The sequence below is a fragment of the Saccopteryx leptura genome, chromosome 2, assembly GCF_036850995.1.
Source record: "Saccopteryx leptura isolate mSacLep1 chromosome 2, mSacLep1_pri_phased_curated, whole genome shotgun sequence".
In the NCBI taxonomy this organism is placed as follows: Eukaryota; Metazoa; Chordata; class Mammalia; order Chiroptera; family Emballonuridae; genus Saccopteryx; species Saccopteryx leptura.
In genome coordinates this window covers 326,305,673-326,327,294 of record NC_089504.1, presented here as the reverse complement: position 1 = coordinate 326,327,294, position 21,622 = coordinate 326,305,673, and the positions used below count along the sequence as shown (strand labels likewise).

The window sequence follows — 21,622 nt, the reverse complement described above, 5'->3', positions numbered from 1 at the left end:
CCCTGGTGGGCATGCCGGGTGGATCCCGGTCGGGCTCATGCGGGAGTCTGACTGCCTCCCCGTTTCAACCTTCAGAAAAATGAAAGGAAAAAAAAAAAAAAGAGGCTCCTGACTGACCAGGTGGTGGAACAGTGGATAGAGTGTCGAACTGGGACGCAGAGGATCCAGGTTTGAAATCCCGAGGTCGCCAGCTTGAGCACAGGCTCATCTGGTTTGAGCAAGGCTCACCAGCTTGAACCCAAGGTCGCTAGCTTGAGCAAGGGATCACTCTCCCTCTGCTGTAGCCTCCCAGTCAAGGCACATGAGGAAGCAATGAGAAATTAAGGTGCCACAACGAAGAATTGATGCTTCTCATCTCTCTCCCTTCTGGTCTATCTGTCCCTCTCTCTGTTTCTCTTTCTGTCACACAAAAAAAGAAAAAAAGAAAGAGGCTCATAACAGGATACTTTATGGAGAAGCTATTCCATCTCTCCAATGTGGACAGTAAATTCCCATGAATCAGAGTTTGAACACTGCTGCTCTTTCTTCCTCTACCAAAGTTCAAATCAGGTCCCCCCTGCCTCCAATCTCTGAGGTCCCTGTCATTTGGAGAGCTAGTGTCTTCATGGCATTTCTGAATTTTTAACTCCTTTTAAATAAATATTTTCTTGAAAACCTAAATTATTCTGAAAATTGGGAACTGAAATAAATACATTAGACACTTAGCCCAAATTAAAAATCTGTTTTCTTGCATGGGATGCTGATTGGGAACCTGAAAATCAAGCTCCATAGTACAGGTTCTGTTAACTTTTTATTTCTTAATATATATATAATATATATATATATATTAAGAAATATATATTGGCCTGACCTGTGGTGGCGCAGTGGATAAAGCGTCGACCTGGAAATGCTGAGGTCGCCGGTTCGAAACCCTGGGCTTGCCTTGTCAAGGCACATATGGGAGTTGATGCTTCCAGCTCCTCCCCCCTTCTCTCTCTCTGTCTCTCCTCTCTCTCTCTCCCTCTGTCTCTCCCTCTCCTCTCTAAAATGAATAATAATAATTAAAAAAAATTAAAAAAAAAGAAATATATATTAATAGATAATAAATATATAATACATATATATATATTTACTTATTCATTTTAGAGAAGAGATAGTGAGAGAGAGAGAGAGAGAGAGAGAGAGAGAAAGGGGGGGGAGCAGGAAGCATCAACTCCCAAATGTGCCTTGACCAGGCAAGTGCAGGGTTTTGAGCCTGTGACCTCAGCGTTTCAGGTTGACGCTTTATCCACTGCGCCACCACAGATCAGGCTTTTAGGCTTTTAGGCTTTTATTTATTTATTTATTCATTCATTTTAGAGAGGAGATAAGAGAGTGAGAAAATTTCTTACTATTTTTTTTATGGTTTAAAGGAATCCTATAAATGAAGGACATAATAAGACGGGAATCCAAATCACTTACTATTGTTTAATGGGAGAAGAGGTTAGGTCAGGGGTCGGGAACCTATGGCTCGCGAGCCAGATGTGGCTCTTTTGATGGCTGCATCTGGCTCACAAATCTTTAATAAAATAATAACTTAAAAATATAAAACATTCTCATGTATTACAATCCATTCATTTCCTACCACTCATGTTCATGATTGTGGGTGGCTGGAGCCAATCACAGCTGTCCTCTGGGACATCAAATTTTTATTGGATAATGTGTAATGTACATGGGTCATTGTATGGCTCTTATGGAATTACATTTTTTTTTGCTTCCTGTTCTTTTTTTTTATTACTGTATTTTTTTAATTTATTTATTAAATTTAATGCAGTGACATTGATAAATCAGGGTACATATGTTGAAAGAAAACATCTCTAGATTATTTTGACATTTGATTGTGCTGTGTACCCCTCCCCCAAAGTTAAATTGTCTTCTGTCACCTACTATCTGGTTTTCTTATGCCCCTCCCCTCCCCCAACCCCTCTCTCCTTCTTCGCCCCATCCCCCCTCCCCCACTCTCACCCCTGTTGCCATCACATTCTTGTTCATGTCTCTGAGTCTCATTTTTATGTCCCTTCTATGTATGGATTCATATAGTTCTTAGTTTTTTTCTGATTTACTTATTTAACTCCGTATAATGTTTCAAGGACCATCCATGTTATTGTAAATGATCCAATGTCATCATTTCTTATGGCTGAGTAGTATTCCATAGTATATATGTACCAAAGCTTTTTTTTTTTTTCATTTTTCTGAAGCTGGAAACAGGGAGAGACAGTCAGACAGACTCCCGCATGCGCCCGACCGGGATCCACCCGGCACGCCCACCAGGGGCGACGCTCTGCCCACCAGGGGGCGATGCTCTGCCCATCCTGGGTGTCGCCATGTTGCGACCAGAGCCACTCTAGCGCCTGAGGCAGAGGCCACAGAGCCATCCCCAGCGCCCGGGCCATCTTTGCTCCAATGGAGCCTTGGCTGTGGGAGGGGAAGAGAGACAGAGAGGAAAGCGCGGCGGAGGGGTGGAGAAGCAAATGGGCGCTTCTCCTGTGTGCCCTGGCCAGGAATCGAACCCGGGTCCTCCGCACGCTAGGCCGACGCTCTACCACTGAGCCAACCCGCCAGGGCCATACCAAAGCTTTTTAATCCACTCGTCCTTTGACAGACACTTGAGCTGTTTCCAGATCTTTGCTATTGTGAACAATGCTGCCACAAACATGGGGGTGCATTTCTCCTTTTGGAGCCGTTCTATGGTGTCCTTGGGATATATTCCTAAAAGTGGGATAGCTGGGTCAAAAGGCAGTTTGATTTTCAGTTTTGTTTTTTTTTATTTTATTTTTTATTTTTTTTTCTGAAGCTGGAAACAGGGGGGAAACGGGGAGAGACAGTCAGACAGACTCCCGCATGCGCCCAACCGGGATCCACCCGGCACGCCCACCAGGGGCGAGGCTCTGCCCACCAGGGGGCGATGCTCTGCCCCTCCGGGGCCTCGCTCTGCTGCGACCAGAGCCACTCTAGCGCCTGGGGCAGAGGCCAAGGAGCCATCCCCAGCGCCCGGGGCCATCTTTGCTCCAATGGAGCCTCGCTGCTGGAGGGGAAGAGAGAGACAGAGGAAGGAGGGGGGGGGAAGCAAATGGGCGCTTCTCCTATGTGCCCTGGCCGGGAATCGAACCCGGGTCCCCCGCACACCAGGCCGACGCTCTACCGCTGAGCCAACCGGCCAGGGCCCAATTTTCAGTTTTTTGAGGAATCTCCATACTATTTTCCACAGTGGCTGCACCAGTCTGCATTCCCACCAGCAGTGCAGGAGGGTTCCCTTTTCTTCTCATGGAATTACATTTTAAAATATGTGGCATTCATGGCTCTCTCAGCCAAAAAGGTTCCTGACCCCTGGGTTAGGTCATTGCAAACAAGAAAAAGGAGTATACTTGACAGCTCTCCAAGAAGAGAGATGCTTTAGAAGGGTCATGAGTTGGCAGTAAGCTGTCCATTTATTATTGAGTAAGGGTGATATGACAGTTTATTCAAACAGAAAATAAGCAGAGAGCCGACGAGCAATAGGGTAGGTTAGGTGTTGCCTTCTAAACAATCTGAGAACCTATACTTCAGGGGTCCCCAAACTTTTTTTTTTTTTTTTAATTTTTTATTTATTCATTTTAGAGAGGAGAGACAGAGAGAGAGAAGGGGGAGGAGCTGGAAGCATCAACTCTCATATGTGCCTTGACCAGGCAAGCCCAGGGTTTCAAACCGGCGACCTCAGCATTTCCAGGTTGACGCTTTATCCACTGCGCCACCACAGGTCAGGCGGGTCCCCAAACTTTTTACACAAGGGGCCAGTTCACTGTCCCTCAGACCGTTGGAGGGCCGGACTATAAAAAAAACTATGAACAAATCCCTATGCACACTGCACATATCTTATTTTAAAGTAAAAAAACAAAACGGGAACAAATACAATATTTAAAATAAAGAACAAGTAAATTTAAATCGACAAACTGACCAGTATTTCAATGGGAACTATGCTCCTCTCACTGACCACCAATGAAAGAGGTGCCCCTTCCGGAAGTGCGGCGGGGGCTGGATAAATAGCCTTAGGGGGCCGCATGCGGCCCGCGGGTCGTAGTTTGGGGACCCCTGCTCTACTTCCTACTCCTATCCATATTCCACTCTTTGGTTCGCATAGTGAGAGAGATCTGACATGAAGAGTAGCAATTCATAACTAGAGGGGAGGGCCCTGGCCAGTTGGCTCAGTGGTAGAACGTCGGCCTGGTGTGCAGGAGTCCTGGGTTTGATTCCCGGCCAGGGCACACAGGAGAAGTGCCCATCTGCTTCTCCACCCCTCCCCCTCTCCTTCCTCTGTCTCTTCCCCTCCCACAGCCAAGGCTCCATTGGAGCAACGATGGCCCGGGTGCTGAGGATGGCTCTATGGCCTCTGTCTCAGGCGCTAGAATGGCTCTGGTTGCGGCAGAGCAACACCCCAGATAGGCAGAGCATCGCCCCCTGGTGGGCATGCTGGGTGGATCCCAGTCGGGCACATGCGGGAGTCTGACTGCCTCCCCATTTCCAACTTCAGAAAAATACAAAAAAATTAAAAAAAAATTAAAAAAATAATAATATAACTAGAGGGGAAGTGTTCAGGCTCTTGGGCTGACATGGATATTTACTCCTTTTGCTTTAAGAATGGTTCGGGCCTGACCAGGTGGTGGCGCAGTGGATAAAGCGTCGACCTGGAAATGCTGAGGTCGCTGGTTCGAAACCCTGGGCTTGCCTGGTCAAGGCACATATGGGAGTTGATGCTTCCAGCTCCTCCCCCCTTCTCTCTCTCTGTCTCTCCTCTCTCTCTCTCTCTCTCTGTCTCTCCCTCTCCTCTCTAAAATGAATAAATTAAAAAAATTAAAAAAAAAAAGATTAATTCAATCAAGCTAGTTTGATGCCATCCCCTAGGCTCCAAAATAGAAAATAAATGCATAAGACTTAGTTATCCAGTCCTGAAAGACATAAAACAAGTCTGTGCTGGCAAAGGCTAACTAGAGGGCTTTCAAAACAAAGATGTATGGTGATATTCAAATTTTTCATATTCTTCAGTTTAGAGTTTTAAACCAGTTAAGAGTTACTTTCTGCATTCTATCTCAACTTCCTTATTCCTACTCTTAACAGAGAAATGGGCCCAGTACACAATGAATACCAAGCAAGTAACTCATAGTGATGAAGGCATTTTAATGCCAGATGCAAGACATTCATCCTTTCCTTAAATACTCAGGTCTCTTGATGGTAAGCCTGGTCAGTCAAATCAAAGGGTAGTTAATGCTTTCATCCCAGCACATCTCAATTGGTAGAAGCCAAGACATCAGGGAAACACTCAACAGGAGAACTCTGTCCTCTTAGGTTCAGAAACAGGCTTTCTAGACTTCTGAGAAATTATTCGTCTGTCCCCCTACCCCTGTCCCTCAAAAGCAGCACACTAATACTCAGCCTGATGCGTATTTTATGGATAGGCTTAGGTTCCAAAATGTTTAGTCAAATGCTCTTCATTACTGTTCTCACTCCCAAGTTAAACGCCACAGTCAGCATGATCATTTCTCTCCACTACCCAGGCTACTCTGGCCTTGCTTGCACTTGAGATCCTGCTCAATTTCACTTACATTTTACTCAGAAGGGCTGGTTATTGTGTCTGGTTGAAGAGAAACCCTGCCTTAGCTGGGCCACCTCTTCTACACAAGGCCATAGACAATGGAAGCATTTCACTGTACCAGGACAGTCCCTTTGGCTGCCCAGGGAGAGGTTAACCACATCTGGTATAAGCACATTGGGAAGGAAAGCAAAGCTCCCAGATCAGTAGTAGTACCTCTTGAATAAAACTTTAGAAACTTAAACAAATAAAAAGCCAGGTGCATATAAGTTGTGGAAAAGCGTTTTGTGTTAACAACACAGTGTATTTTTAGAAGATCCTTATTTGTATCTAAAATTGACAAAGATCCTGAAAAATAGATGAACCATGTTCCAGAAATTTGTTTAGAACTCAATCGACTTAGTCTCCGGCCTGGAGGCCAGTGGACGTGTTTTGGAGTAAATATGAATGAGTTTTTTCCCAAGCTTCTCTTGTAACTTGGGCCTCTGATTCTTCACACTGGTCATCTTGGCTCTTTCGTTACCTACCTATGTAAATATTTCCTACCAAGGGGAATTTTGTTGTTTTTCGTCATTGTTCTTCTTTGTCAGCTAACCAACCTAGTGATTTCATTACTGACTATGGGGGCAACTTGTTCTTATCTCTCAGCAAGGATTGGCTAATTAACGACCGAGTTCAGACTTTAAATGAGTGGGCATTGTAACCAGTAAAAGGATGAAAATGAGATTCAAGAATGGATAAGCCACAAACAGTTGGTTTCAAGAGAGACGGTTGAGGCCTTGAAGCACAGGGAAGGGTCATTACAGGGAAAGAAACCTAGTCTCCATTTCCCAGTACTGGAAGAAAAGGAAATGCTCAAAACATCAGCAGAAACCTGTAATGTTAAATTGCAATAAAAATTTCTAACACTGAAAAAGTCTTGACGTGTGTGGTTAAGTTTCAGAGGAAACTTCCTCTTCTGAGGTGACCTGGACTGAGGCCTCTATCAATGTAGCTGGAACAGTCCCTGAAATGCTCTTGCTAGCTCTTGACTTTGAGTAAAAGAAGTGCTTTTCTTGGGTGACAAGAACACAGAGGAAAATAATGTACTTAAGCTGGACACATCAAATGTATCAAGTGCTTTTCAGTTATAAATGCAAAAAAGTGATTTAGTGACTCCTTCCAAGAGTACTCCACCCAAAATATGGCTTAATCTTTGAGAAACCCCCTAGGGATTCTGGGTCTTAACTTTTGCAAAACTTAAGTTTACCTAAATCATCATCATCGCCCTGGCTGGATAGCTCAGTTGGCTAGAGCATCCTCTCAAAGTGCAAAGGTTGCTGGTTCGATTCCCGGTCAGTGCACATACAGGAACAGCTCAATGTTCCTGCCTACAGCTCTATGTTCCTGTCTCTCTCTTTCTCCCCTATCTCACTAAAATCAATAAATAAAAATTTAAAAAATAAATAAATCATCATCCTTTCTAAAATCCAGTTTTTGAAATCACAGCCTTATTTTTCTAATGCTATTTTCAACCACACCATTTTCCCTAATCAAATCTACCGATTCCCCAAGTCAGTTTTTCAGAATTCCACTGGTTCTAAGGTTTCTGTCAGACTGTCCTACCATCCTCCCATCCTAACCACCATAGCTGTCCCATGTCCTAGACAACTAAATCTCTTGGCACCATTTTCCTTACTCCCACTGCTGCCTCCACAGCATTGTCTACCCACTTACGTCTGGGACAGCCTCTCACTTCCATCTGCTGAATTCTCTCTCTTCTAGATCTTATCATTACCTCAAAAAATCACCTCTCCCAGGAAGTCTTCCTTAATTAAGATTAAGGACTCTTCAGACTATAACAAACATCACCTGACATAGATATCTAATGCATCCCAAATTTTTAGAACCAGACTTGCCTTTCAGTGGTAAGAGGCAATCCACCCCCCATTTTTATTGAATCATTCTAGAGAGGGGAGACAAAGAAGGGGGGAGGAGCAGGAAGCATCAACTCCCTTATGTGCCTTGACCAGGCAAGCCCAGGGTTTCAAACCAATGACCTCAGTGTTTCAGGTCAACGCTTTATCTTCAGTACCACCACAGGTCAGGCAGAGGCAATCCCTTTATAACCAATGGAGGGTGATAGTGGCGGTAGAAAATGATTTTCTAAGAGAGGTGAGTATGCAAAAAAAAGAGATCATTTCCACAAACCACCCTTTTTTTTTAAATTTTTATTTTATTTATTCATTTTAGAGAGGAGAGAGACAGAGAGAGAGAGAGGAGAGAGAGACAGGGGGGAGGAGCTGGAAGCATCAACTCCCATATGTGCCTTGACCAGGCAAACCCAGGGTTTTGAACCGGCGACCTCAGCATTTCCAGGTTGACGCTTTATCCACTGCACCACCACAGGTCAGGCCCCAAACCACCCTTTTTAAAGACTGAAGTCTTTAATTATTCTAATTCCTTCATATCCTTAGTGTTTTCTTTTCACTTGTAACCCCCTAAAAGGAGTCTATTAGGGAGCTGCATGCATATTTATATAAGTCAAAATGTTTGAGCAGATACTTCCAACAAGCATATTTTTAATTAGATACTTTGAATGTTGAAAGAATGAAAAAATCAGGTACTAGAGGTAATTTGTGCAGATTCTGAACTTATTTCTACATATAAGTTTCTTTTTAATAGAAATGGGATAACCATGACTGAGTTTGACTATTCTGCAAAAAGTTTTGAGGACCATGTTTCAGATGTGGTAGCTCCTCACCCTCCTATCAACGGAGTCCCATTTATAAAACTACTTGACTTTTGCCTGACCAGGCAGTGGCACAGTGGATAGAACGTCAGACTGGGATGCGGAAGGACCCAGGTTCGGGACCCCAGGGTTGTCAACTTGAACGCAGGCTCATCTGGTTTGAGCAAAAAGCTCACTAGCATGGACCCAAGGTCACTGGCTCGAGCGGGGTGTTACTCAGTCTGCTGAAGGCCCGCAGTCATGGCACATATGAGAAAGCAATCAATGAACAACTATGGTGTCACAACGAAAAACTGATGATTAATGCTTCTCATCTCTTTCCGTTCCTGTCTGTCTGTCCCTATGTATCCCTCTATCTGACTCTCGCTCTGTCCCTATAAAAAAAACAAAACAAAAAAAACCCAAAAAACTACTTGACTTTTGTTGTAAAAGCAGCTTTTATTTCAGGCTGGCCTTTTCCCATTAAGAAATTAAGGTTCAGGTCTCAATCAAAGCAAAATGGAGGTTAATTGTATCATCTTCATCCTCAGGCCTGGAATCCCAGGAAACCCAGGGTAAGACCAGGGTGAGTCCGGGACACACACGTTAGGAAAGACAGTGCAGCATGATGAGCTGGGCATCCAATACCCTAAGTGTGCTTTAGTTATCGGAATATTTGACACACCCTCAAATTAAGCAGAAAACATTTTAATCCATTAATTCTAAAAATAATAAAGATGTTTTATATCCGATGCCACCTCCTCAAGTCTACTGCAGATTAGACAGACTGCAAAGTACAAAGCCAGACATTAAAGTTAAAGATGCAGTTCAGGACAAGTCCATCACAGGGAGATTTTCCTCCCCTTTGCTCATAAACATAAGTTGTCAACTTCAAAAAATCTTCAGAAGAAAAGCTTTCTCACATCCTACAACCTTTTACTTAACTTTAAATTTGTCTATATTGTTTAAAGACAAAACTAATGCTCAGAAAACCAACCACTCAAATACTAGAGTCTACGCTGGACCCCTGGGACTGAAGACTGGGTGAGTTCTATTTCTACCAACACTGAGATGTGAGGTACTATGGTTCCTGCTTTAGTTACAAGAGGTGTTAGGAACGAATGCCCACTCACACTTAATAATAGCTTATCTAGCACCTAACTCTGCGGCACAATACCAACAACAAGAGTGTTTGAAAGCACAGGGTAGAGAATTAAGTAGACATTATAGCAGCTTAAGGTTTCCTTTGTCGTTCCCCTCTTTGTACAATGAGAATTCAGCTCAAGAACATCCACACTGTCCTTTGGTCCATCACATTCCAAATCTGTGATTTCAGATCCCAAGTCCATAGAGCCTCAGGCTTTAGTGATGTATCCTTCTCGAATGAGGAAATCATAGATTTTCCGGGTTTTGTTCACATCTATCTTGATGAGTGTTCTTGCCTGTGCCAGTCTCAGGCCTCCTTGCTTGTTACATTCATTCAACAGAGCAGATTTGTACTCTAAATAGGCTCCTGGGACCAACCTCACCATCTGACAGAGCTGTAAGACATAGCAAATTTAATCAACATTAACATCTCTCATTCTCCCAACTTAATCCAGCAGAGATAGCCAAAATAAAATTCAAGGAGTAAAAAAAAAAAAAAAAAAATTCAAGGAGTGACATCAACCTCCAACTATTAATAGGAGTTGTTGGGTGGCTGGACTACATTCCACTTAGTCTCTTCTTTGGAGGGACTACAGTACTCACTAAAGACAGGCTCTCAGGAAGAGAAAGCCAGGATATAATGCTGGGAGAGCCTTTAGCCTGACTCAGCTGGCCCACCTGGGCCTGCCAGGGAACACACGCATGTGTCCTGAGGAGCAGCCTGAGTAAAGGTCCAGCACATTCCAACACAAGCCAGTCAGGGAAGAGCCACACTGCACAGTGGGGGTGGGGCTGCAGATACTTGGATTCCCAGTGTGAATCACATAATTTTTAATATTGCTGGAAAGCAGGAGTCCCTGCTTTTGTGATTATATTTCCTACTTTGGAGGGAGAGGATATAGAGACCTTGCTTAGAGAGGCCACTTAAGCTGCTAAAAATCTAGAAAGTTGGCTCATTCCAGTGTACTTGCCATTATCTAGCAATGAGCAGTCTAAGCTGACTTTCTGTGGGTACGGAGAGAAACTGCTTAAAGCTCCAGGCCATTCAGTACTGAATCAGGGGGGCCTGGGCTATTTTTTAGCAACACCTGGATATAACATACCGTTCTTTAATTTTTCTAGTGGATAAAATAGACCCTTCTCTTTGACTCTTCCTTACTGTCTGACTGGAGTTAATAGTTCAAAGTGGCAGACGGGGACACTGATCTTGGGAACTGTAAAAGGAGCATATGAGGAACAAAAGATGATAATAATAGAAGAGCAAAATGAGTCAGGCCATTTTTTTTTCTTCTTAAGTGAGAAACAGGAGGCAGAGAGACAGATTCCCATAGGCGCCCCAACTGGCATCTACCCGGCAAGCCCCCTGCTAGGTGATGATCTGCTCTTCTGGGGGCCACTGCTCCGTTGCTTGGCAACTGAGCTATTTTAGTGCCTGAGGCGAAAGCCATGGAGCCATCCTCAGCACCTGGGGCCAACTTGCTCCAACTGAGCCATGGCTGTGGGAGGAGAAGAGAGAGATAGAGAGAGAAGGAAAAGAAAAAGGGGTGGAGAAATAGATGGTCACTTCTTCTGTGTGCTGACCAGGAATCAAACCTGGGATGTTGTCCATGTCGGGCCAATGCTCTACCACTGAGCCAACTGGCCAGGGCCAGTCACGCCATTTTTAAATCAAAATTAATGTGTGACTATATACGACAGTGAATTCCTTTTATATGCTTATAAACATGCTATGGAGACAACTCCAAAAATCTTTTAAGTGATGGTTCTATTGTTGGAAAAAGTGCATAAGTCAAAGTGACTGTTCTTGTAGGAAATAATCATTTTCATATGAGTTTTTAGGTTTATAAAAAATTAATTTCGCCTGACCAGGTGGTGGCACAGTGGATACAGCATTGGACTGGGATGTGGAAGGACCCAAGTTTGAGACCCCGAGGTCGCCAGCTTGAGTGCAGGCTCACCTGGCTTGAGCAAAAGCTCACCAGCTTGGACCCAGGGTTGCTGGCTCCAGCAAGGGGTTACTCAGTCTGCTGAAGGCCCGCAGTCAAGGCACATATGAGAAAGCAATCAATGAACAACTAAGAAGTTGCAACACGCAACGAAAAACTGATTGATGCTTCTCATCTGTCTCCATTCCTGTCTGTCTGTCCCTGTCTATCCCTCTGACTCTCTCTCTGTCTCTGTAAAAAAATAAATAAAAATAAATAAATAAAAACTGTTTATTAAAAAAAAATAATTTCACTTACATGAAGTGCTTGGTATATGGTAAATACTCAATAAATGACAGTTGCTATTCTTTAGATTTATATATCATATGTTCTTCTCTCAGAAGGCAAATGGTGGTGAGGTAGTAAGGGAAGGAGTCCTCTGAAACCTATGGCGGTTAGCTCTGTGGCTTTTAGCCTCTTAGGGCAGGCTAGAACCATATGTGCAGAACCATAGGTAAGCAGAGCAAATGGCATTTGATCTTGTAATGACAATTTAGTGATTTTTCAACCCCTGCTCTTTCCTCTAGCTCCTTTTCTTTCTTTCTTTTTTTGTATTTTTCCGAAGCCAGAAACGGGGAGGCAGACTCCCGCATGCGCCCGACCGGGATCCACCCGGCACGCCCACCAGGGGGCGATGCTCTGCCCATCTGAGGTGTCGCTCTGTTGCGACCAGAGCCACTCTAGTGCCTGAGGCAGAGGCCACAGAGCCATCCTCAGCGCCCAGGCCAACCTTGCTCCAATGGAGTCTCGGCTGCGGGAGGGGAAGAGAGAGACAGAGAGAAAGGAGAGGGGGAGGGGTGGAGAAGCAGATGGGCGCTTCTCCTGTGTGCCCTGGCCAGGAATCGAACCCGGGACTCCTGCACGCCAGGCCGACGCTCTACCGCTGAGGCAACCGGCCAGGGCCTCTTTTACTTTCTATTACCTCTTTTTCTTTCTCGTTCAGCTTCTCTGTGCCAGGGAGGCCTGTAAGGTTCAAGGGTGGCGCACTTCGTCTACCTATAGACACAGACAGAAAAGGTCATATATTTCATACAAGTGGTATAAAATATAACAAAGTTCACCGCAGCCAGGCCAGTTAGGTACAAGGTCATATCCAGCTGTAAGAAATTCCACCAGTCCCCTCAGGCCCAACTTAACTAGAAACACAGGCAAAACAACAGTCATTTGAAAATAAAAACGGTAATATCTGTGTCTTTGCTCTCTTAAAAAACACATACACTATTTCAGCATCAGCTATGACTACCTAACACAGTAGTTATTACCTGTGTCTTCTGAACCAAAGAGGAGATTCTAAAATCTGAAGCCCAGATCTCATCCGGTCAAGAAAAGTCCTACACTACCTGCCTTAACAGCTAATGAATGGAAATCACAACTCTGCACAAGACATTTCCTAACCCTCGAGGCTCTGCCAGCAGTACAAGGCAAACAGGGTCATTAACCAAGTACCATTTGCCTTCAGATCAAAGGCAGACTGTTAGGCCAGCAAAAGGCCTTTCTTATTTATTACGTGAGGGAATATCTGTTCCTTCCAAAGTAGCCCTGTTTACCAGAAAGATCCACACAGAGGAACAATGAGCTATTATGTGGCAAAGTAGAGGCTAAGGTGAACTCACATACCTAAGAAACCTAAGCATGAGGATACTGCCCAGCATGGGAAGCTTGATGTGCACAACTTTTTGGTTTGTTTTGAATAATTTGTTTGAGATCAGCTGGGGATGGATAGACTGAGTTACACAAAAGAAAGTACAGACCATGTACTGAGTTTTATGGGTGTTGCCTTTTAGGTGGTGGAGAGAAGGGGGAGGGACTGTTAACAGAGAAGGCTGCTCTGCTTCAAAACGCTTTTCTGCAAAATCAACAAAGGGGACAGATGTTCTCCATAACCCACGGGCTAGCCTTACCCTAAACCAGGGGTCTCAAACTCGGGCCCGCGGGCCACATGCGGCCCGCCCACCAATTTTGTGCGGCCCGCAGACTAATCCACAAAGTTTGATTAGTCTGCGGGCAGCACAAAATTGGTGGGCAGGCCGCGAGTTTGAGACCCCTGCCCTAAACGCTCAAAAAGGGAGACTAAAATCATTTTCTGCCTCACCAATGTTAGCAGAGGCCAAGTTACAATCAAGAATCCAGGTTTCTTCCAGTCTACCTGAATCATTACCAGCTAGAAGCAGCGGTCATTGGGACTTGGACATGAGCTGCAAAGTATAGAATGGTGACAATTCCAATGCCATGCGGACTTTTCCTGTGGGGAACTTTCCTGGACTCCTGCTCCCTGTGACAGCTCCTAACAGACTGAACTATGGTTGGGTTGCATTTTTCAGGGATTTGGCATGGTGATGGGGCCAACTTGGACTTGGTGAACATGTTAAGGACACTACTCTTTTATGGATTCTTGCTGTATTGGCCAAGAGTTTGCTTAAAGGCTTTTAATCACTTTAAAAAAAATAGAGGACTGGATGAAGAAGATGGGGCACATATACACCATGGTATACTATTCAGCTAGGAGAAATGATGACATCGGATCACTTACAGGAGTGGTGGAGTCTTGGTAGCATTGTGCGGGGTGAAATAAGCGAATCAGAAAAAAACAGGAACTGCAGGATTCCATACATTGGTGGGACATAAAAGCGAGACTAAGAGGCATGGACAGGAGTGTGGTGGTTACGGGGGGTGGGGGGAGGGAAGGAAGGAGAGGGGGAAGGGGAGAGGTACGGAGAGAACTGGATGGAGGGTGGCGGAGGACGATCTCTCTTCGGGTGATGGGTATGCAACAGAACTAAATGACAAGATAACCTGGAAATGTTTTCTTTGAATGTATGTACCTTGATTTATTGATGTCACCCCATTAAAATAAAAATTTATTTATTAAAAAAAAAAAAAAAAAAAAAAAAAGAATCCAGGTTTCCAAGTTTAATTTGCCTTAGGACCACCACAGACCATGAGGAGCAAGGGGTCTCCTCAACATAAATACAGGGGTGAAGAAGGCTAACACCAGCCTAGGAAGCAAGAAAAAATGAGTGCAGATGGTTCAGAAAACACAAATGCCATCATTGCATGGTCATGTTAGCTCATTAATTCTAATTAGCCAATATGAAGTTATTTGTATTTCTGTGCTTAGACTGGCGAGGAGAGGCTGAAGTAAGAAATATATAAAACTTATATTTTGCTGTCTTGGTTACTCCTGAAAAGACTCTCTTTTCTCCTTTAAGTATTAAGAAATAATTACTTGAAGGTCCTGGCCAGGTAGCTCAGTTGGTTAGAGCATTGTCCAAACATGCCAAAGTTGTGGGTTTGATCCCTGGTCAGGGTATATACAAGAATAAACGGCATGAATAAGTGGAACAACAGGTCGATGTTTCTCTCTCTGTTTCACTCTCTAAAAATCAATGAGCCTGACCAGGCAGTGGCATAGTGGATAGAGCGTTGGACTGGGATGTGGAGAACCCAGGTTTGAGACCCCAAGGTCGCCAGCTTGAGTGTGGGTTCATATGGTTTGAGCAAAGCTTACCAGCTTGGACCCAAGGTGAGTAACCCCTTGCTGGCTTGAGCAAGGGGTTACTCACTCTGCTGTAGCCCCACGGTCAAAGTACATATGAGAAAGCAATCAATGAACAACTAAAGTGTCGCAACAAAAAACTAATGATTGATTTCTCATCTCTCTCTGTTCCTGTCTATCCCTCTCTCTGACTCTCTTTGTCTCTGTAAATAAATAAATAAATAAATGAGTAAAATTTTTTTGTTGTTGTTTAGCCATTTCATATAGGATGAGGACACAGAAAAATCCTCCCTCTTCAGATCATGGCAGCATTAATCTATCCCATGAATAAAATTTTTTTTAAAATTACTTAAAACAAAGGAATGAAAAAAATATCATCACTAATGTGGCCTTTCTGAGTCCTATGTAGATCCTTAATTACTGAGAGATTTGAATGGGATCATCACAGGTCAATTGTTCCAAACGTCAAAAGAATGGTAAAATTGCAAGTGGGTCATCTTTTAGATTATTCTGTTTCTGAACAGTGGAGTGGTCTGTAAGTTCTGACTTGGGAAAGTGGCTAATCTACCACATCAAGAAACAAGGGTTATCAGATATTATATAGCTTAAGCCAGTGGTTTTCAACCACCGGTCAGCCAGAAATTTCGTGTTGGTCCATGAAAGAACCACCCTAATGTTGTATGAAGATGATAGAGTCTATAATGACTGGGTCTATAATCTTCATACAACATCAGGGTGGCTAACTCTTTCATGGACTGGCAAGATATTTCTGAAGGACCAGCAGTTGAGAAACACTGGCTTAATCTATCTATCTCTGTAAACCATTCTCCAAATAGGACATAACCAAAGATTTAAAGAGAAATGGAAGTACCTTAAGTCTCCAACTTAAAAATAAATCCTTGCATTTCTGGCAGGTAACATGCCTCTTTGCTCATATAGGATACAAAACCTCAAAGGGATAAACGCATTTATCCCTTTGAGACAAATCTTGAAATCTGTGGTAGATACAACCACAGTAAACTAACTTCCCAGACATTGTTAAATAAAAAAAACCACCTCTCTTGAGTTTGTTCTTCCCAGTGTCTGTACTCTAACCCTGAGGATAGTCCCTGTCTGACCATGAAGATTCTGAAAAGTTGATCCTTATAAACTGGGACAACACATAATTACTGTTATTCTTTCTAAGCACCCTGATCCCACAAAGTGGGGAGGGATTGTTGGGTCACCACAATCTCTAGAATGAAAACTTTACAATCAAGACTCGTCCTAGCTTGAAAGATCATTACCTGAATTTGAAGCCATCGGAACAGGACTCAGGCCAGAATCACTACAAGGAAAAAGAGGAAGTTAAACTTATGTCACATCACAGAAGGCAATTTCCAAAAGCCCATGTGGGACTGGTTGCCATTTATTGGATTGGTTACTTTGAAGAGATGTAATAAGATAGACTGCACATGTTTTACAGATTATTGCACTGTACTAACCAGGAAAAGACATCTGTTCCAGGAGGAGAAATCACTTGGATTTGTTAAGAGCTCTAAGGCCCAAACATCACAGAGACCATTTCTGGGGAAAGACAGGAATACAATCCTCCTCTGAAAATAACACCGATACATACGGGGAGAGAGAGAGAAGACATGGGTGGAGGGAATTTACCTACTTTTAAAGTAGCAAAGTAGGATTCTAGGAGGTCAGTTATGTTTCTCAAAACTGTCAGTATGGCACTGTTTCTGAGAGAGACTCCTAAAGTTTCCTGAATTCTTCCAGCTACCCAATTATTACTCTCCCATGGGGACTGTGCCCATGGAAAAGCCTGAAAACGCATGTCAAGAATGAAAGGGTGCTCTTTTGCCCTGGCCAGGGGCCTCACATGTCGGCCTGCCGGCGGAGCCACTGCTGGCAAGCACTGCTGTCCTGGATGTACTGGAGGACTTCAGAGAGCATGGTGCGCTTAAGGCGCTCCTCCTCTCGCGTCTTCTTCAGGTGATCATAGGTTCTGGCACCTATGGTGTGAAAAAAACAACAAACACCAAAACTGCAATGATAATGCAGAACTAAGAAAGGCTCCCTAATTGACCAGCAAATAGTTTGTCTTTTCTTTTTGGTTTCTTTCCAAGAGCAAAGTGGATTTCTCCTAGTTTGAAATCTCCCATCTCCCCCGTTTTATTGACAACAAATTAAAATATTTTTATTCCTTTTCTACTTTTAAGAAATTTTGAGGAAATAAAACCTGAAAACAGAAAAGTACAAAGAAAGTAAGAGTGACTCATATTTCTGCCCCCAAAAGTAATTAACATTTAATATGGTCATCTTTGCTCCTTGTTCTATTTTTCTGTCTAGATATTTTTCAAAGTCATACAGGTGCTATAAACATATACTCTTCCTTAAAAAAGCAATTGGAATTACAAATCAAACAAGTTCTCACAGACCAGTATTATTCAAGCCCTCTTTCCCAGAGGCCACCACTATCAGGTAACCAAACCCTGGTATCTAGCATGTGGCTAAACAAATGTTGCCTAGTGTTTATACTAGTTAACAAAAAAGTATACAGATTCCAAAATGCCACACCAGTAGGTTTCCAACTAAGTTTCACAGAGCCCCAGAGCACTGTGAAAATCTATCAGGGCTACATGAAAAGCAAGGACATCACCACATACTGGTGGTCTGGGTTCTACACCTGACTTGAACCATCAGACTTCAACCAAGGTAGTTCCACTTTTACCTTACTTACAGATTAGGGCTCCACATTCAATTTTATTTTGAAAATAATTTCCATTGTTAAAGAACTATTATACTAGGCCAGTGGTCGGCAAACTCATTAGTTAACAGAGCCAAATATCAACAGTACGATTGAAATTTCTTTTGAGAGCCAAATTTTTTAAACTTAAACTATACAGGTAGGTACATTCCTTACCAAGGTAGCGCCTGCACATGGTATTTTGTGGAAGAGCCACACTCAAGGGGCCAAAGAGCCGCATGTGGCTCGCGAGCCGCACTTTGCTGACCAGGGCCTAAACTTACACCCATAGGGCTACTTCCTGTGGATAGCTTTTATTTATTTATTTATTTATTTTTAAAGATTTTATTTATTCATTTTAGAGAGAGTAGAGGGAGAAAGAAGGGGGGAGGAACAGGAAGCATCAACTCCTGTATGTGCCTTGACCAGGAAAGACCAGGGTTTCAAACTGGCATCCTCAGCGTTCCAGGTTGACGCTTCATCCACTGCACCACCACAGGTCAGGCTCCTGTGGGTAGCTTTTAAAGATTAAAGCTACCCTATGGGATACGCTCAAAGGGTACTTCCTGTGGGTACTGGGTGATCGCTTTCAGCCAACAGAAAAGAGGGAATGCTAAAGATTGTTCCAACAGTAACAATAAAACAACATAAATTACTATTTATTGAGGATTTACTGTGTACCTGGTACTGTACTACATTTTCATGCATTATCTCTAATTTATCTTCACACTAATCCTAAGAAACTTGGAAAACTGTCAGTATGACACTAAACTGAAACTGGAACAGAATTACAAATCTGATAGACAGGAGAGCCAGAATTCAGACCCAAGCTGTCCAAATCTAGACCTCAAGCTCTTAACTAGTACAACATACTGCTTTCCCTTGTGACCTGGCTCTACTACAACTATTTCTTCAATCACTTTAAACCTTAATTTCTTCATTAAATGGAAAGAATGATATATAGCTCATAAATTTGTTATGAGAATTACATGACATGATCCAGGTGAAATGCTTAGTGGAGGGCCTGGGCCTGGTACATGGTAAACTGTTTCTATGAGATATTAGCTGCTATTAACATAATTAGTATCACCACCTCAAGTAATTGAGATGAAAGCACCTACAGCCAACTGAAGCCTGGTTATATAAATGATCAGATATACATGACTAAATTTTAAAAGACTGAGGCTAAGAATTAGAATAAAAAATTATTTTTTTAAAGAGGCCACAGTAAAATCCTAGATCTAAAGCAGTGCCTCTCTTTTGTGACGTAACTTTTATTTTACCTCAGATAATCCATATAATGGTGTTTATAAGGATTATACAGATGAAATTTTACTGGAAGAATTAAAAGCCCATTCTGAAAAAGAAAAGCTTGTTTAAAAAAAAAATCCATAATGAAAAAAAAATCGACACTGCCTCAAACAGACTTTTGTGTTTGGAACACACTTGTCATCTGATATAGTGAGTGGTACTTACTATAAAAATTGGTAATGCCTGCTGTTCTGTATTCCTGGAGCCTCTTGATTTCCCTTCGGAGTTCAAATTCCACTGTTTATCCCAAAAAGGAAGCAGGAGAAAAATAGGAAAAACAAAATCAATATCAATAAGCACTTTTGCTGTTGAGTATTATAAGTCTGTCTCATATAAAAGACTAGTGGCTAATTCCTTTTGGGGAATCATATTTGTTGGTAACATTTCACTAGAAATTTTACCCAAGAGCTGAGAAAAACCTCTCCAGCTATCTTCCAGCTGCTGCTTCTGGCTGGAGACAGTAGCAGCTAGAACTATCTCTTAGAAAACGTACAGTGACCTGGCTGAATTAATTTAGTTATAGAAGTAACAAACTTTTTTAAACAATCAAGTTCCCCTGCTCTATTGATGCTGTGTTAAAAGTTCTACCACATAACCAAATTCTTTTATGAAATCCGTCTCTGGTATGACTCGATGTGGCCCTTTTGCAAGGGGAACACAAAAAGCTCTGTGCTCAAGTCCCAGATAACTTCTTTCTCCATAGAAACCAAAGAGCACTGTGTTTTCTGTAAACCAAAGAATTCTACTTCCTCTGTGCTTGGGTTATTACAGAATAGAGCATTCAAATTTGGGGGCTTTGAACCAGATGAAGGAAAGGCCTGGACACTCCATGGGGTGCAGTTCCTTGGAGTGACACATAAACCAGGGATGGCACAAACTGGGACAGGAAGTAATGGATCAGTCACCTAGTAGAAATCACACAAAGAATGAAACCAGATAGGATCTTTGGTAAGGACAACCAACCTGGTTCAGATAAATGCCTACGATGCCATGTAAGAAATATCTGTATGATGAGAACAGGATATGAGAGCCTTGGTCAAGTACCTTCCCAGAGCTAAATGTATAGCACATACATAAATTTCATGATGAAGGGTAGAGAGGAAGGCACCCAGTGAAGACCTGTTTCATATAGCAATTTCATTGTTTTAAAATTTTATTTGAGAGAGAGACACGGAAAGGGAGAGACAGAGGGAGGAGAGAGATGAGAAGCATCATCAACTTGTAGTTGCGTCACTTTAGTTGCTCGTTGATTGCTTCTCATATGTGCATTGACTAGGGGGGACTCAAGGTGAGCCAGTGACCCCTTGCTCAAGCCAGTGGTCTTGGGACCAAGTCAGCAACCTTGGCATCATGTCGATGATCTCATGCTCACGCTGCCAAGCCCTCACTTAAGCCAACAAGCCCGTGCTCAAGCTGGTGACCTTGAGGTTTTGAACCAGGGATCCTCAGCGTTCTGGATCAGGGCACTAACCACTGTGCCACCACCAGTCAGGCACAACTTCAATTTTTATAGTGAAAAATCAAATGATAACTGGGGAGAGCACTCTCAGAGAAAAAGGCAAGGGAATGATGGTAGTACTACCTCCATGAGTTATCCAACTCTGTTCCTACTTTAAAAACTAGTTTGGCCTGACCTGTGGTGGCGCAGTGGATAAAGCGTCGACCTGGAAATGCTGAGGTTGCCGGTTCGAAACCCTGGGCTTGCCTGGTCAAGGCACATATGGGATTTGATGCTTCCTGCTCCTCCCCCCTTCTCTCTCTCTTCCTCCCTCTCTCCTTTCTAAAATGAATAAAAAACAAAACAAAACAAAACAAAAAACTAGTTTGGTCCTGGACAGATAGCTCCTTGGTTGGAACATTGGCCCAAAGTGCAGAGGTTGCCAGTTCGAGACCTGGTCAGGGCACATACAGGAACAGATCAAAGTTCCTGTTTCTCTCTCCCTTCCTCTCTGGCTAAAATCAATCAATAAAAATTAATTAATAATGGAATACTACTCAGCCATAAGAAATGATGACATCAGATCATTTACAGCAAAATGGTGGGATCTTGATAACATTATACGAAGTGAAATAAGTAAATCAGAAAAAACCAGGAACTGCATTATTCCATATGTAGGTGGGACATAAAAGTGAGACTAAGAAACATTGATAAGAGTGTGGTGGTTATGGGGGGAGGGGGAGAGGGAGAGGGAAAGGGGGAGGGGGAGGGGCACAAAGAAAACTAGACAGAAGGTGACAGAGGACAATCTGACTTTGGGTGATGGGTATGCAACATAATTGAACGACAAGATAACCTGGACATGTTATCTTGTTATCTTTGAATATATGTATCCTGATTTATTGATGTCACCCCATTAAAAAAATAAAATTATTAAAATAAAAAATTAATTAATAAAAAAACAAAAAAAACAAAACAGAAAAAAAACTAGTTTGTATTTTTGGTGACAGAGAAAGAGATAGAGAGAGGGACAAATAGGGATAGACAGACAGGAAGGGAGAGAGATGAGAAGCATCAATTCTTCACTGCGGCTCCTTAGTCTTCTTAGTGATTGCTTTCTCCTATGTGTCTTGACAGGAGGGGGAGGCTACAGCAGAGTAAGTGACCTCTTGCTCAAGCCAGTGACCGTGGCTTCAAGCCAGCAACCTTTGGGCTCAA

The 21,622-nt window shown here is 42.9% G+C and overlaps 1 protein-coding gene and 1 pseudogene across 3 annotated transcripts in view; both read right to left on the bottom strand.

The window, feature by feature from the left end:
• Positions 1-8,766: 8,766 nt before the first annotated feature.
• TADA2A (transcriptional adaptor 2A) overlaps positions 8,767-21,622 on the bottom strand; it is a 58,822-nt gene continuing 45,966 nt past the window's right edge. For all 3 annotated transcript variants that reach the window (XM_066363224.1, XM_066363222.1, XM_066363223.1), the window contains 5 exons: positions 19,132-19,203; positions 16,789-16,921; positions 16,205-16,245; positions 12,345-12,418; positions 8,767-9,832 (listed from right to left, as the gene is read on the bottom strand). In XM_066363224.1, coding sequence (XP_066219321.1) covers positions 9,647-9,832; positions 12,345-12,418; positions 16,205-16,245; positions 16,789-16,921; positions 19,132-19,203 — 506 coding nt within the window. In that variant the 3' untranslated portion in view covers positions 8,767-9,646. The remainder of the gene's footprint in view (positions 9,833-12,344; positions 12,419-16,204; positions 16,246-16,788; positions 16,922-19,131; positions 19,204-21,622) is intronic.
• LOC136396132 (small nucleolar RNA SNORA29) lies at positions 15,159-15,288 on the bottom strand (annotated as a pseudogene).